We start from the raw sequence: 15702 nt of genomic DNA, 5'->3' as shown, positions 1-15702 counted from the left end.
AAATTAAGTCAAAATGCCGCCAATGTGTTGGACTGGGCTGTTCTGCGCCGTCCCCCCCCCCCCCCCCCCCCCCCATTTTGGAAACGTTTCTCTTTATCTTTTGTATTTCAAACAGGAAGAATGTGGAAAGTTGTTGCAATTTCATTTGGTTTGTGTGAAAGAAAACGTTTCTCACTTTTGATTAAAAGAGCTGGTGAGGATATTGGATTCTTGAGAGAGCTTGACCTCTGGTCACAATAAAGACATTTTTTCCTTGTCAACTATTGGGCTTTTGCTTTCTAAAGAAAGTAAGGGCAAAGTCTGGTTATATTTAGAATGTGGGTAATAGTGCACAACCTGACCTGGACACGCATTTTGCCACATTTCTGTGACATTCTTATCTCAAATGGCAAATATGGTACCACTGAAACTGCACTACAAAATGAAAGAGGAAAACTACATTAATTTACCAGTACACCATTTAGCCATTCCCTTTTCTGTCTGTACCAGAGATCCTGCCCTCTTCTGTTGAAACAGAGTAACTGCATTGTTGCTTCTATTAATAATTTAGGTGTTCTATCATTGACAGATTAGTGTCATGCTTGATTTGTAGAATTACCTTGGTTGTTAGAATAATGATTATCGGTGACAGGTCATTTTCAGTGGCTTTTGATATTGATTAAAAGTGTTCATTATGTGAGCTGTTCCTAGTTGGTAACATGCTAGACCTGCCTCAGCATGCCGTGTAACATGTATTCTTCACATGAGTGTGCACCAGGGACACGAACGACTCACCACCCAAGTGCTCGGTCACCCTATCACAAGCCCCCCCTGTTTTTGCCTGATACACTGTGCCCCTGTAGGGGCAGGCCTTTGCATTCAGCACTGAGTGTCCGTCCATCGTTCCCAGCCCGCTCTCTCTCCTGAGCTTTATCTCGGTCATGTGATAGATGTTGCCGTAATAATGGTCACGGGGGTGGGGCAGATGTACCAATGGTGCCGAGGATGTACCTCGGAGCACGGGGCGGGGGTGGGGGGGAGTTGACGCTGGGTCTCCAGCAGGGGCGGCTTTATTTTGGGATGCGTCTCTGTGCCTCCTGCTGCGGTGGCACAGCCCACTCTTGTTTGCGAAAGCCTGAAGGGGGAATGTGGTGGACATGCGCCCGCGCTGCACAGCCGGCCTGCCAGGGTTGCATGAAGGTCGCATGAGGGAATGCCAGTGGGGAGGAGATAGAGGGAGAGAGCGAGGGAGGGAGGGAGAGAAGCCCGGGACATTTGGGCTTCTGTCAGGAAGAGGGGATGGGGAGGAGTGAGGGGGGGAGGGGTGGGAGCGTGTGTACGAAAAGGTGGTTTGTACGAGAAGGCGGTTTGTACGAGAAGGCGGCTGACATGAAGAAGCACTAGGTTTTCAGTTTCTCCCTGTGGCAATGCTGATGACAGGTAACCACAAGCTGGCCATGGAATGTGGTCATTCAATTATTGAACATTTTTAAAGCAATGAGCTTAGAAGCATCCCAGCATTTTTTATCTGTTCATCCCTGTTGTTCCTCTCCTCCTCAAGGACCCCGCTTTGTGATGAGTGAAACCTTGCATCTGTCAGATTAACCTTGCTCTCTGTGGTCACTGGTCGCATTTCTCCTAGCAGTACACTTGTGCCAAGTGCCTGCAAAAAGATGAGGGGGAGTGGAGGAGTCTTTCACCAAGGGCTGTGACTGACATTTCCCTTGGTTTTATTGTGATGTAGAACACACTCTCTCTCTTTTCTGACACACACACACACACACACACACACACACACACACACACACACACACACAAACACACACATACAGATACACATGCTTTTTTAAGAAAGAGTGAGAGAGAGAGAGAGGAAATGAGACAGATTGAAAAAGAAGTAAAGAGGGAGAAGCCTACATCTTTGTATTCGTCAGACTGTGGTGCACAAAGGTAATATGCCACTCACACCCTGGCTGTTTCCAGCCATTAGTCTTGTTTTATTGTGTTTGTGTTTCCCTGTTATTACTGCTACATTTGCCCTCTGCTCTAGACCTGTCCTGAACACACTCCAACACTCCTATGATGAAAAGACAGAAGCCAGTGGTTCTTCTCTCATTTGATCTTTTTCTTATGTTAGTTATGCAGCGTACATAAAAATGCTTGCACATTAAAACTGAATTATTTCAGACCATTTTTTGTTACGTGTATTGTGGATGTCTATGTTCCTTTTATTTTCCTTTCTCCTCGCTCTCCCTCCCTTTCTCTCTCTCCTTCCACACTTTCCTTCCACACTGATTAAAAATAATAAAACCCAACACACTGCTGCGATTGGCCCGATGTTAACGCTGCCTGTGCCCCTCCCCCCCTTCCCCTTCTCGCATGGCACAGATTGCTGAGACGTACGCCTTCCTGCCCAGAGAGGCGGTGACCCGTTTCCTGATGAGCTGTGGCGAGTGTCAGAAGAGGATGCACATCAACCCCAGCGGCGCCGAGTTCAAAGGTACGGTCCCAGCGCATGGCAGTGCCACCCCCGGCCCCGCTCTGTCAGGCCTGCAGCTACACCACTACCACGTTTCAGCTGTGCAGAAATAAACTGCGGTCCGCGTCCCTATAATGGATATTTAGATGACTACTCCATCGTCCGAGAGGACAGTCGAGTGTTTATTTCAGCGGGACGTTTACAGGCTGACCATATTTTATCCTCTGTGCCTCAGAGGTGCCACTTGCCTCTCTCCCATAATCTCTTTGCATTGCAAACCCACTCTTCCTGAAAAGGAGGGCCTTTTATTAGTCACTTCCCACTCCCAACACACTGCAATTTGTGCAATATAGTGCAATTAGTGGGCTTCTGACAAATCAGATGGTCAGGTGAAGGGCATTGTTCTGATTGAGAGACCTTCAGCAATCGTTGGTGGAGTGGCCTTTCCTGGAACAGCATCAGTGCACTATTAAGGCAGCTGAAGTGTACCTGATTGACAGGAGAGCTGCCCCACCTCTTTCTCTGTGTACCCACACAGTTCCACCCCTCCCCACCCCCGTCCTGCCACTCAAACAATAAGCAGTTCAGCATTCCCTCAAAGGAGAAGAGCCAGCAAACCAAACAACCACGAACCAAAACAAACCCAAAAAACCTGGGAAGCAACTGTCTGATAAACGGCATGAAAGGACACCTCGAGGCCTGGTCAGAACACTGTCGAGCCATTGTGCCAATGCTGAACCAACACTGGGCGTCTCAGATAAAGAGAGCAGCTAATTGGCTGCCTGCCCCGTGGGGGTCCTCTCTGTCTCCTCCGTCTGCCTAAGCCACTCAGTCTAAAGTTCAGGACTGAATTATTAAACACAATTAATTACTGTACACAGAGGCTGTTTTTAACAGACACAGGCACTAATTAATGTAAGTCTTTCATCCCTATAGTAACAGTAGTTTACAGCAAGCTGGTGTGATATAGTGCATAGCAGGGACGGGAAATACCTTGCTTATCCTGCTTTGAGAATATCTCTCCATCTACTCTCTCAAGATCAGTATCTGTTTATTTCCTAAATGTCAAATTCTCAGAAGGGTGATATTCATATGTCTAGAGCTCTCAGGGAAAAAAATCATAGAAGAAAGCTGAAGAAAGCTGTCGATACCCAGGGGTAAATGAGTAGACTGGCAATTATTGATTACTGATTGCTAGTGTGAGAAGAAGGTGCTCTCAGTGGGTGATAGATTGTATGATTGCCCTGATTGACTGGGGCTGAACTGGACCCTGATGAGGGAAGTGGCATGGTGGACCCTTTCAGGATACCAAATTCATTACATGTATTTCCACCTCTTACTGTTGAAATTACATTTCATATCAGTATTAGTGTAGTGTACTGTCACTGTTGTGTATAGAGTCACATTTGATTAATGTTTACTGAAATGTAAGAATTTGGTACGTTTCGGTTGGACAGAGGAGTTTCGTTTTAGACATGCATTTTTGAATAGGTACTAGTTGTGACAATAAGATCAGGCATAACAGACATGATAAGTACACACTTAATGTCAATATACCTTTTATTAAGTTTTATTTATGCAGTCACAATGGATTTAAATCAGAATATGATCTTTTGGAGTACTGTACATACTCTGCACATTGGAATCAGAGGTGGAGTGGAGACCAGCAAAGTACAGAGTGCATTCAGTGGCAGCCCCAATCCTCAGCAAGTTGTGCTTTAGGCCATCTCATGGAAAGACAAAACCGCCACCCAGTCCTTGCTCTGTCTGATTGTGAAGAGCCGCCACCCACATACCCCCCCCCTGTCTCTGCCCCTATGCCTTCAGCACAGAGCTCTTCACAATTCCTAGCTGGTGTGTCGGTACACATCTGCTGGCTGGCCATAAGATTTTATTACTTGTGCTGCTTCTGTTGCAATACACTGCAAGGAAGGCTGCATGAAGAAGACAGCATATTGTGGAAAAGAATGTACTTTATACAAGTGTCATTAGAGCGATTAGAAAGCGAAGCTTTATAAACCCAACTGAGTAAACATTGCACTGAGCAAATGGGGACAATGGCTGCAGGAGTGTTCTTAGCTCTAGGACTGAGCTGCCTTCTGAGCCATGTCCCTCTAGTGGACACATATAACACGCAACCACAAAATACCATCACGGCGAAGTGATTCCATGGGTACCTTATTCAGTGCCTGGAAGAACAAAATACGTAGAAGGAAATATTTGTTTTTTTTTTCCCTCTTAAAGGAGTGTCACTTCTTTTTTCATGATGTCCCACGTACGAGACTCCAGGCCAGATTTTCCAGGCTGTTTCTCAGGAGCTATGACAGAAGCAGTGGTGCTGAGGGCTGGTCAAACTCGCGATTAAGGCCCGCTTTTCAGCAACGCTGTCACTGTGTGCCCATGCCCTTGATGCATATGCAATTAGTCACATGCACATGTTTTACTGGGCTGAACACATTAAAACGGGGAGGGGATTTTGCAAATGAGGTCTATTAAATATTCCGATGAATTCAGTAAAGCCTACTTTAAGTGCTGGCTTCATATCCTTAAGACCTTTGAAGAGCACGCATTAAGTCGTATTGAGTGGTATATAAACTCCGCACCATGTGGCTCAAAAAGTCCTTTTGAGTGGAAGATTTCAGGTTATCTTTCTGTACATTACTTCATCAATGAAGTGTAAAATACATGCTCGACAAATAATTTCACATAATTTCCCTCCATTTTCCACCCCCGTTTGCACTGTGCTTTCCATCAGTACCCTTGGTGGAGCCAGCTCTTCTGACATATCTCAGTGATGGCTTAATTGAACTTAACAGCCTTTCTCTAAGTCTGTGTCTTTGATGATAGACTGATAGATTACTCAGGTGAAAAACATTACTTTTGCAATCTTGGTGTACCAGACTGAACACACTAAATGCAGTACTTGCCATAAACTAAGACAGCAGTTATTGTGAGTTTTTGGCTGTATAAATTAGCACACATTTAGCATTCCATTGGTGCATGAGATGTGCTTTGAAATGAAAGGAAATTCATTTATACACATATATAGTAGTCCTGTTAAGCATCTTCAGAATTTACAATGGATAACACATTAAGCCATCTAATGCAACAAAAATAAATTATGATGTAATGTACCGGAATCAAATTAGTTGCCATTTGGTACCATAAGTAGTGTAAAAATTCTATCTTTTGAATTTTGGAATGTGTAGGCATGTGATTCATGTCTAGTTCTCCCTGAAAACTGTGATGATATAGTGCAGTTTTGTAATTATTTGCTTTATGTAACTAGTCTTGCTATATTGGTCGTTATATGCTTACATAAAGGCACTGTGGTACAGCCCATAGCCTTCTGTGTCTGCAATAACCTCCACAACTGGGTTGGGTGCCAATCATCATTGTTCAATGCTAAAGGAAACATTCAGACATAGGAGGCCTCGTATAAACAAGAACTACAGGGTTCAAAGCCTTCCCAGAGTAAACCCTCTACCCCTGATCTTTCCTTTAAATGCTGCATTTACTCTGAACAATGCTTTATTTGAAAATGGTATGTCGCCTATAACCTGATATGTTTTCTTCCCACTGCACCCTCAATGACCTCAGTACCCCAGTAGTGTTACGCTCATATCTCTAACTGTATGTTGTTTTACAGAGAACGACCGGCCAACATCGCTAGTGCCAGACCTCATCGATTACAATATGCCGCTCACCACCACGTACCTGAAGCAAATGAAGCTGCAGTTCATGAACGCCAACGAGCAGGTAGGAGAAGGGTTTTGGCAGTCTTCATGTGCGCCTCCATGTCTGCAGTGTTTTTCCTGTCCAAGGCCGGCTTTAGTCTGTGGCAGAGGTGTGACTGGGTGGGGTGCTGTAGGTCTCCCCCAGTCCCAGCTCAGGGGCTCCCATACTGCTTTGTTTAAATGTGGGATGATGCACAGTGTAAGGGGGGGGGGGGGGGGGGGGGCTGGGGGCTGTAAAAGAAGGAAGTTTTCTGGTCTCAGGGTAGGTGGCAAAGCTGCAAAAAATCACCTTATGAACTGCCTGAGAGGAAGACAGCCAATTCTCCAAAAAAGACCACTTAGGACAGTGAGCCCATCTTCACTCTTTTTAATTTGCATACATTCATGCACATACAATTTGGCCTGTCAGCAGCCTTCATGAGAGCATGACATGTAATATTGGAAGGAGCCACACAGCCCTGCAGGAGTAGAATTCCCTGAATCTCGCAAACAGTGAGGTGGGAATCTGGCCCCACCAGTTGGTAATATTAAACAGTTTGGAGAAATATTTCTTTAAGCCCAACTCACCCCACCTCGTACTGGGTTTGAAAATGTTTGCCTTACTGTGTATGTAGTATCTTTTTTTTGCAACCAGCAGTTGGTGTCAGGCAGAGCAAACTAGGTTCCCAGAAATGCAGATCTCATGAGGTCATCAGGTTAAGTCCACACTGTTCCCCCCTGATCCCACATCTCCCACAGCTCACCTCCAACCCCCATATTGGCCTGTTTAATGTAGACCAGACACAGAATCTGCTAATTCTTTCTTTTAGCCTGCTGCTGCAGATCCCCCCACCCCCATCCCCCCAGATGAGTCTGGTGGAGGTGTGTGGGTGTGGGTCGAGGTGGATCAGTGCATGGGCAAGTATGTACCAGAAGCATTTGTGTACCAGGAAAGGGGTGGGCTTCGGTAGATTACAATTAGCAGAGCCCTTCTGCTAATTGTAAAAACTAGCAGAGCCAGTTTAATTGCTTGAGGTGTGAGAAAACCACTTGAGTTTCAATTTGCTGCAGATTGCCAGTGTGTCTTGCTGGGTAGGGTAGTGCCCCCCCCCCCCCCCCCCCCCCGGAAATGAACATCCCTTGTCACTTATTCACTCTCACTGTCACACACTTACCCTCAAGGTTCTCCTGTCTCACTCCTTTCCTTCTCCCTTCCCCCTCTCTCTCCCTCTGCCCTTTTTTTCTTCTCAGTCTCTTGGTAATTTGATAAATTTGTGAGCCTGAGGTTCATTTGTAATATTTTTGATTTTCTCTATACCTGTATACAGTTAGAAGAAATTTGATTGTTGTCTTTTGGGGCCTCACAAGCTCAGCATATATGGCAAATACAGACTGTGGCGTATTGCTGCATTTCCACTGTCAGTAAAGCATGTGAGCTAAAGCCCTTGTCTTGCTGGTCACCAGGATGTGGCCAGGCTGTTTCTATAGGTGTGGTCACAGAGGCCTCCGCAGAAACCCACCCCAGGGTCCACTGTTATTTGTGAGAGCAGTCACTGTTGCTCAGCACAGACCATCAGATAGGAAATAAGGAACAATGACACGGTGCTGAGAAGGCAAGGGAAGGTAGAGGCCGTGTTGGGGGTGGGGGTTGGGCGGGGGGGATCAGTGCTCTCAGAGCATGGAGTGAAACACAGATGAAGGTCATCACTGGGAAGGAAGTCTTTTTTTGCATATTCCAGTGTTTTGCAGTGTGTTGAGAGGAGCAGGGCTGCGTAGGCCCAGCCTTTGCAGAGAGGAAGATGTTGCTGTGGGGCTGGAAGATGTTGCTGTGCGGCTGGCCCATCAGGGTGCATGCATCCACTCCAATTCAATAAAGGAGGAAATTACAGGCATCCTTCCTGCAAACTGCAGACACAGGGCCTCAGCTCTCACTGCTGAGGGCGGGGAGTGGGGGGGTGGAGGCCTGCAGGAGAGGGGCTATAATTAAGACAGAGAAATGGCACATTATTTCCTGTGTGCCATTTTCACAGTATAGCACATGTGCTTTTGAGAAAATTTAAAATATAGAAATTCTACTGGGTGACAAAAATGCTTTTGTGGCGGGGGCTGTTCCTGAAATAGGTGAAATAATGAATGAAGCTAGAAGTAAAAGTATAATGCCTTGTTAAAAAAATTTAATGTAAGTGTTTTTGTAAATAATTTTGTTATGTACTGTGTTCAAATATATTTAAGAGTCCCATACTAAATACAGTGAGTGAGAATGACAAAGGAAAAAGATAATCTGACTCTCTCAAATACACATTCATTTTGAAAAGCAAGCACCTTTTGATGCACTAGCATTAACAGCACCTGCCAGACACATGGTATATACTAGAGTCAATGAATTGCAAAAATTCAGCATTAAGTATTATAATATGGATATGCAATGAACAAAAATAAATATTATCATGACAGATGGTAAAGAAGCAAGTTTGTGTTTGCAGTAAACTAATATTGGTTAGGTGTGCTATTCTCCCTCATTGCCTCTAGGTGGAAGTGTTTCCCTATGAATCCTCTCTCCAAAATCCTGAGGCTCACAAAAATGTGCTACAATTTGTCTTTTGACTGATCTCAAAGGAAAATGGTGTAGCCGCCAACTAGCACAATCATCAGTACAAGTAGGAAAATTGTAACAGAGGGTTGTGAGTAACACATTATGATTGTGTCCCATCATCAGTGATGGAATGTGCAAGGAGATGTCTCCCAGATGCACCCACACCAAACTTCCTCCTGGTTTGGGAACCTCCCTCTATAATGCCTTTCACATGTGTGCATACACATACATACACCCCAGGGTACATAATGTTTGTTGAAGCACATGATAAGACTGCACATTTTAATCCAACATTTTTTCACGTACGACATGCAGTTTTACATGAAACAGGTTTGAGTGTAGTTTAGATCTTTTGCTTTTTCCACTGTCCTTCCCCATTGCATCCCTGGTGCTGTTGTGCAGGTTGAAGAAGCTAAAAAATCCCTTTCCTTCCCTCTCTTTCCCTCTCCTGTTTCTGAACTGTGCGGGTCAAAAAGATCTCAGACCATGGCCGATTGCACTGTTTTGCAAGATCCAGCAGAATAGGACAGTACCAAGTTAGAGCAGAGGCTCCACCCAGCAAGGCTTCCTTTTCACTGCCCTAGGATGTGGACTGGAGGCCCGGGGCTTAGAGGTTAAAAACTGGGAGTGTAACCTGAAGGTTTCTGGTTTAGAAGCCAGTTAGAGACTCTTCCATTGCATACTGAGGAGAGCACTGTGATATCCAGCTGTACCAATAGATATTACTGTAACATATATGCCATCTAAGTCCCCCTTGATAGAGGTGTCTGCCAAACAAATAGATAGCAATCATTGTAAGAGATAAAGTGAAAAAAGAGACTGTTTTGCTGTTAATTTTATTTGCCACTTATATCAAAAATAGACTTTTATCAGCTGGCAAGCATGAAACACATTTCAAACGACTAAAATGACTACGTTTTTTTGGAAAAATATGTTTTTATAAGTCAGCTACAAGTGTATGTGTGCTCCTCCATCATCTTTGGGTTGTTCCAATGTTTAAGTAGTGCACAGTGCTGGCTGGCCAATGTGGTGTGGCTTTGTGACATCTAGCCAATCTTGCAGGAAAGGACAAAATGCTGTTGATGAAATGTTGTTCACAGTGAATGATGTGTATGTGATAGAATCAGTTCAAGCTTCCTATGTTAATTCATTAATACTGATTTGTCAAAATGCTGTCATACTGATTGAGTAGTGGTGGAACTGGTCAAGAATAGTAAATACATATGTCTCTGATTAGTTGGGATATTTTCCTTAAATGCACCTGGCTATATTATTAGTGCTTCATTTAATCAGATATTTTTCAGAGAACTGAACTGTTCTAAAGTGGTGTATATATTCAACTCATTGCTGTAATAAGCACAACAAATAATTTGGGAGTACATTTTGTGAATGTGGTAGCATGGAAACTCAAATGGAGGTAGAGCCGATGTAGAATGACAGTCCAACAGGGCTGTGTCTTTTTTTCTTTTCAAGTTGGTGTTACGGAGATTATGTGGTTGGTGCATTTCAAGACAGACAATACAATTAACAAGAACGACAAGACTAACAAAGAGAGGGAGAGGGCGAAGGGACGAGGGAGATAGAGCGAGGGGGAGGGGGGTGAAAGCTAGCCAAAGCCGCCAATCAAAATTTAAAGGGATTTAGTGATTCTACTGTACCACACTGTACAGCCCTATGCACGAGGTGTGACGTCAACAAGCAGCGGCCCCGCCTCCATCTTCGGGGCTGGTTGCCAGTGCGAGTCACAGTGAGGGTCCTGTCTCTCTCATTAGCAGGATATTGTTTAAATATTAAAACGAAAAAGACAGAAAGGGGAAGGGGAGAAATATTAAAACGGGGTCTGACAGATATATTTGAAAGATACGACCATATAAAAAGGTGAGTAGTTTGTGTTGTTTTGTTGTTGTTGTGCTTTTATTATTATTTCGGTTGGCTAACTAGGCAGTAAGCTAGCTATAGCTAAGGGCTTAGCTAATTCCTGTATTTTTCTTAGCTGTGGGAAATAATATTGTACAGTGAAACTGACCATCCCGTCCTCTATTCTGGTTACCATATCTTGTACTTTTTCAAATGGAGGTTTTTAAATGTTATTGATCTGCTGCTGTTTCCGGTTTAAAATCAAATCGATGAGCTTTGTCTTTTTATTACTTGCTTGTAATAACCGTGATTATAAGTATTATTTATGTTGCTATATCACAAAAAGCATATGACCGTGCTTTTGGCAGATGGTGTCTTCCTGATGTGTCCTGTATTATCATGCTCTAACCTAGTCGTATTGTGAAAACACATACGGTATTGAGGCATTTATTCCCAAGTAGTGTAGTGCTGACATTGTAATCGCTTAACAGTATTCGGCACGCTACCCCATTGAAATGACCATACTGTATCTAACCAACGCGAAGACATTCGACTGTAACGGGAAGCATTAAATAGAATAGCATACTATTTCGAGCATTGTCACATGTAAACATACTTATTTTCCTTGATTGTGGTCATAACCATTGTTAACGCTGATATGATTATGACGTGTTATAATGTCTATAATAAGATATATGCACCAATAAACACACACACACACACACACACACACACACACACACACACACACACACACACACACACACACACACACTTCTTTCTCTCATTTATGGGTTTCTCCCCAGAAGCAGAGTGACCAATCACAATAGTAGGTAGCCGACATTTACATTGCTCAATACAATGAATTGCTTACAAATGTGTTTGCCAACATATAGTGCCCTCTAGCTATCTCGACGGTTGACAATGTTTATGAGAAATGTAAGAAGCGAATTTCGTTAAGTATTTTTCTACTGCGTTGACAGAATGATCAGGTAGTTGTAGGCTCTTGATTATGATCAAACATTCTTTTCCCGAGGTGTCACCTTTTTTGTCTTTTCAAAAATGCTCAGCATTCCAGTGTCGTTAGCCGGCTCGTAAAATTTAACGTCCACGGCAGTTACCAGTGTATCCGTTATTGGTATAACTGCTGTCTGTTAGGAGGAGCACAGATTGCAACACCTGCCTGGACATACAGTACATCCACCTGACACCAGCTTTGGTAGCTACTTGATATGCTTTTAATATGTGTTTGACTTTGTGTGGCTAGTTTATTAGCTAACGGTGGCTTAGTAGCTAAGCTATAACATGTTTAGCTTGATAACTAGGTTAGCTAGCCTTAGAAAGCAAGCTGGAAGTTCTTTCACTTCATTTTGGCTCGCTTTGCACTTGAACATGAAACAAAGCGTTGAGGCTGGCAGACCACTAAGCTTAATGCAGGTGTCAAGTTCAGTTTTTGTTTGGATCAATTGAAATCCGGTTATAATTCGTGATTTCAAGAAATTGACCAACGTCATGTAACATGCAGCTAACGTTAGGCAACCTTAACGTATTGTCAATTTGTTTGGGGTAACAGTCATATCTTACAGTTACAGTAAAAATTGAAACAGATTATGCATTTCCTCTTAATTAAGAGCACATATTGAGGCGCTTACTAGTAGTCCTTACTTTTCCCTCTGCAACTTGACCAAGTCATTTTTTTGCTGTAACTGGTTTCACTCATTCACATGTGTTTCTGTTATTGGATTGCCAATGGTTGAACTGCCCCTTTGCAATGCAGGAGTTCTGGGGGGAATTTCAATGGAAAGTTCGGTGAGCAGAGGTTGGTGCAGATTCTGTGGGTGAGTTAGCATTGAGAGAGCAGAGATGGGCGGCTGGTGGATGTGACTGCACCTCCATTGCTGTTTTCAACGTGCCGCATCCCTTGGGCTCCTTAGCTGGCTCCGTCAGAACCAGAGCAGTGTGGCAGTGGGTCAGAAGAGCACTACTACTTCAGATTCATTCCCAAGACGTGCTGTGGCACTGGCTACCGTTACGGCTCTACACTGTTGCGGCAGTGCTGTGAGAACATTGTGTATTAACTGGGTAAACCGTTGCAGTTGTACTGTGTTGTAGGGCTGAGCTTTCATAGCAGTTCAGTGTGAAAGGAGGTACAGCTTCATTTGCATGGGAAGGGGACTCCAGCTTGTGCCGGGGGAGGAAGGGTTAATGCCTTTAAAACCTTTTTATCATCCACTGCCTTCTGCCAGCGATTCACTGGGATAAAGCCTTCCAAAAAAATCACTTTTCCTGACCCCTGTGAGTCGGTCAGCCAGTTGGAGGGAGGCAGCCTGAGTGGTAATCTCTCCCTTGAGCCAAGCTCTTGTGCTATGCAGTAGTGGGCTTCTCCCTTTCAGTCTTCGCCCCTCTCTCTGCCTACCTCTCCGCTTTCTTTCGCTCTCTCTCTTACTCCCTTCTTGCTCTTCATGCTCTATCCCCCCTCTGGCTCCAAAGACCCCTCTCTCTCTCTCTCTCTCTCTTTCTCTCTGCTTCCTCCCTCTCTCTCATTCTGCACTCTCGCTCTCTGCTTCTACACCGTCCCTCTCACAGTGCACTCTCTCTCTCTCTCTCTCTCTCTCTCTCTCTCTCTCTTTCTCTCTCTCTTGCTCTCACTAATGGTATGCCCCACTTGGTGCCTAATAGAGCTGTCATCAAGAGCTTCAGCCCTCACAACAAATCTAAGAGGGTCCGTTTCTCTGGGAGGTGGCCTTTGTGCATCTGAGTGTGCACGCGTGTTTGCCTCTGCGTGTTTCCCAATCCTGGAGCAGAAACCCACAAAGGAAAGTGGGTTAGCCCTCTGACCCATTAAATTGCCCCCATATTAGCATCCTCACGTTAAATTCCCCTTTGGATCCGTGCCATTGCTCCTGCTAATTTGACCATGACTGAGAATTTCTCATTGAGTTGTTTATGCTTGCGTGTATTACTTTATAGTGTTCTAACAGTTTTGGTTTTTTTTATTGAATATAGTCAGCACAAATTTCTAACAGTATTACCTAGATGTAGCAATCAGAAGTGAAGAGAGAATTCCCCTGAAAAGATGGTCAGTTTCCAGAACCTTCTTTTTTGTGTGAACTCAGTGCTCCTGCCGAAGGTAAGGCCATAAACAATTCCTTTCAGAAAAACATTTAAAAGAAGTGATCTTAACGATCACATGATCCAACACCCAACACTTTAGTTGCTTATGTACAGCAAAGTGATAGGGAGTCTGAGTCTGAAGGTTTAATGAGAGCCATAGAACTTTATTTGACTAGCCTATAGGTGAGATTTAATGAATGCGAATAAAATAGACTCTACCTATCACCTGCTTTACCTGTGTTTGAATATTCCAAATTGCCTTTGATTAAGCAAACGAGGCCCACTCCGGTCATCTGAAACACACTGCTATGTGCTGAGTTTTTTTTTGGAGGGGGTGTTGAGGAGACGGAATCAAGGGAAGTGTACAATTCTGTATTGTGTGAGTGTAGTGAGGGCTGCCCATGGGGGACTCCTGTGATGTGATGATGTGGCCTACTGTGTGATTTCCCGGCCTGTCACGGCTCGTTTCCTCTCAGGCAGTCTGTGCCGGGAGGTGACGGCGGATCCCTCCACAGGCTCCCCGTGGGCCTGGCTCCCTCACCCCTGGCTCGGCGCTGCCGCCGGGAGGACGTGTAAGGCTTGCCCAGCGGAACGTCCCTCTCCTCCCCCCGCCGCCCTGCTCCTCCGCTGGCGCCGCCGACACCCCGCCGTTCGCCCCCTTCAAAAGCGGCGCGGGCGGCCCACTCTCCCCCGCTCCGGCTCTGTTCAGTTTCGACCTGGAGTAACATAATCCCCGCCTTTCTTTGTAGAATCAATTCCAGAAGGGAAAGGGGTTAATCGTTGCGCTCGCGGTAGATTTGTGCCCGAGTGTGGATTAGAGCAGGGATAGCAGTGTGGGACTGCACAGTAATCTGGGAGTTTGTACGTTGTAAACAGTGGTCCTGATCAGATGGGTTTAACATACAGTATCAACCACTTTAAAAAAAAAAAACGAGGGGGATGGTTTGACATTCCATTATCTGCTACCATGTTCCAGTACTGTGGCTTCCTTGCTCCGAGGTACCGAATGAGACCTCATCAGCATTACAGCCTAATATGTCCAAATGTTGTTTTGCTCCCACTATCCTACAAGCCGACAACAGAGCTTTTCAGTTCTGTGTGGTGAGCGGCGCCTATTGTGCATGTGCTGTCCCTCTTTACATTTTCCAACCTGTCCTCTGCCTCCTGCGCCTCTCATCCTGCTCATGGGGAAAGCAGGCTGCGGATGACAGCGTGGAATGGTGCAGAGATTTGTTATGGAGGTCATGGAGAGCGTGACTGCACAGCACGCTGGCCCTGACCGGAATAAAGCCCCCCGCTGTCCCTGACACCTCCTCTGGAAGCAGAGCCAGAGCGGAACAGGCAGAGAGAATCAGGGGCACAAAGTCACTCTGAGGAATCCTCCAGTGGTGTTAGCGCGCCGCATCGCGCAGCATTGTACGGCGATTCCCGTGCACACCACTCATGCACACCACTGCGTGCCCGAGGTAGTTATTCCCATACACGCTGCTCCGGGCAGCTGGCTGGTCATCCCATACACACTGCGTTGATGGCTGATCTTCCCGCACACACTGTGACGTCAGCTAATCTTCTCATGTACACTGTGCTGATGGCTAATCATCTCGTACACATTGTGCTTATGTCTGATTGTCCCATTCATGCTGTGCTGTTGGCTGATTGTCCATTTCACTGTGTGCTCATGGCGGATTGTCCCATACATGCTGTGTTGATGGCTGATCGTCCCATATGCACTGTAACGATGGCTGATCGTCACATACACACTGTACTGATGCCTGATTGTCCCAAAGGCCTACATGCTGTGTTGACGGCAGATCATCGCATACACACTGTGCTGATGGCTGATATTCCCATACACACTGTACTGATGGCTGAACGTCCCATGTACACTGTGCTGTTGGCTGATTGTGTGGTATCCGCTCTGTACTGTTGTTTGATCCCATACACACTGCTTTATGCAGATGGCT

General features: G+C 45.1%; 1 protein-coding gene across 2 annotated transcripts in view; it reads left to right on the top strand.

The window, feature by feature from the left end:
• nol4lb (nucleolar protein 4-like b) overlaps positions 1 to 15702 on the top strand; it is an 89720-nt gene that overhangs the window by 20252 nt on the left and 53766 nt on the right. The window contains exons 3-4 of one of the 2 annotated variants that reach the window (XM_036534213.1): positions 2368 to 2479; positions 6108 to 6217. In XM_036534213.1, coding sequence (XP_036390106.1) covers positions 2368 to 2479; positions 6108 to 6217 — 222 coding nt within the window. Of the gene's footprint in view, positions 1 to 2367; positions 2480 to 6107; positions 6218 to 10500; positions 10646 to 15702 lie in introns of those variants that run through there. The other variant, XM_036534214.1, reaches the window with a different exon arrangement.

Source organism: Megalops cyprinoides, chromosome 7 (genome assembly GCF_013368585.1).
Source record: "Megalops cyprinoides isolate fMegCyp1 chromosome 7, fMegCyp1.pri, whole genome shotgun sequence".
Lineage (NCBI taxonomy): Eukaryota > Metazoa > Chordata > Actinopteri > Elopiformes > Megalopidae > Megalops > Megalops cyprinoides.
This window is presented reverse-complemented; position numbering and strand designations above follow the sequence as displayed.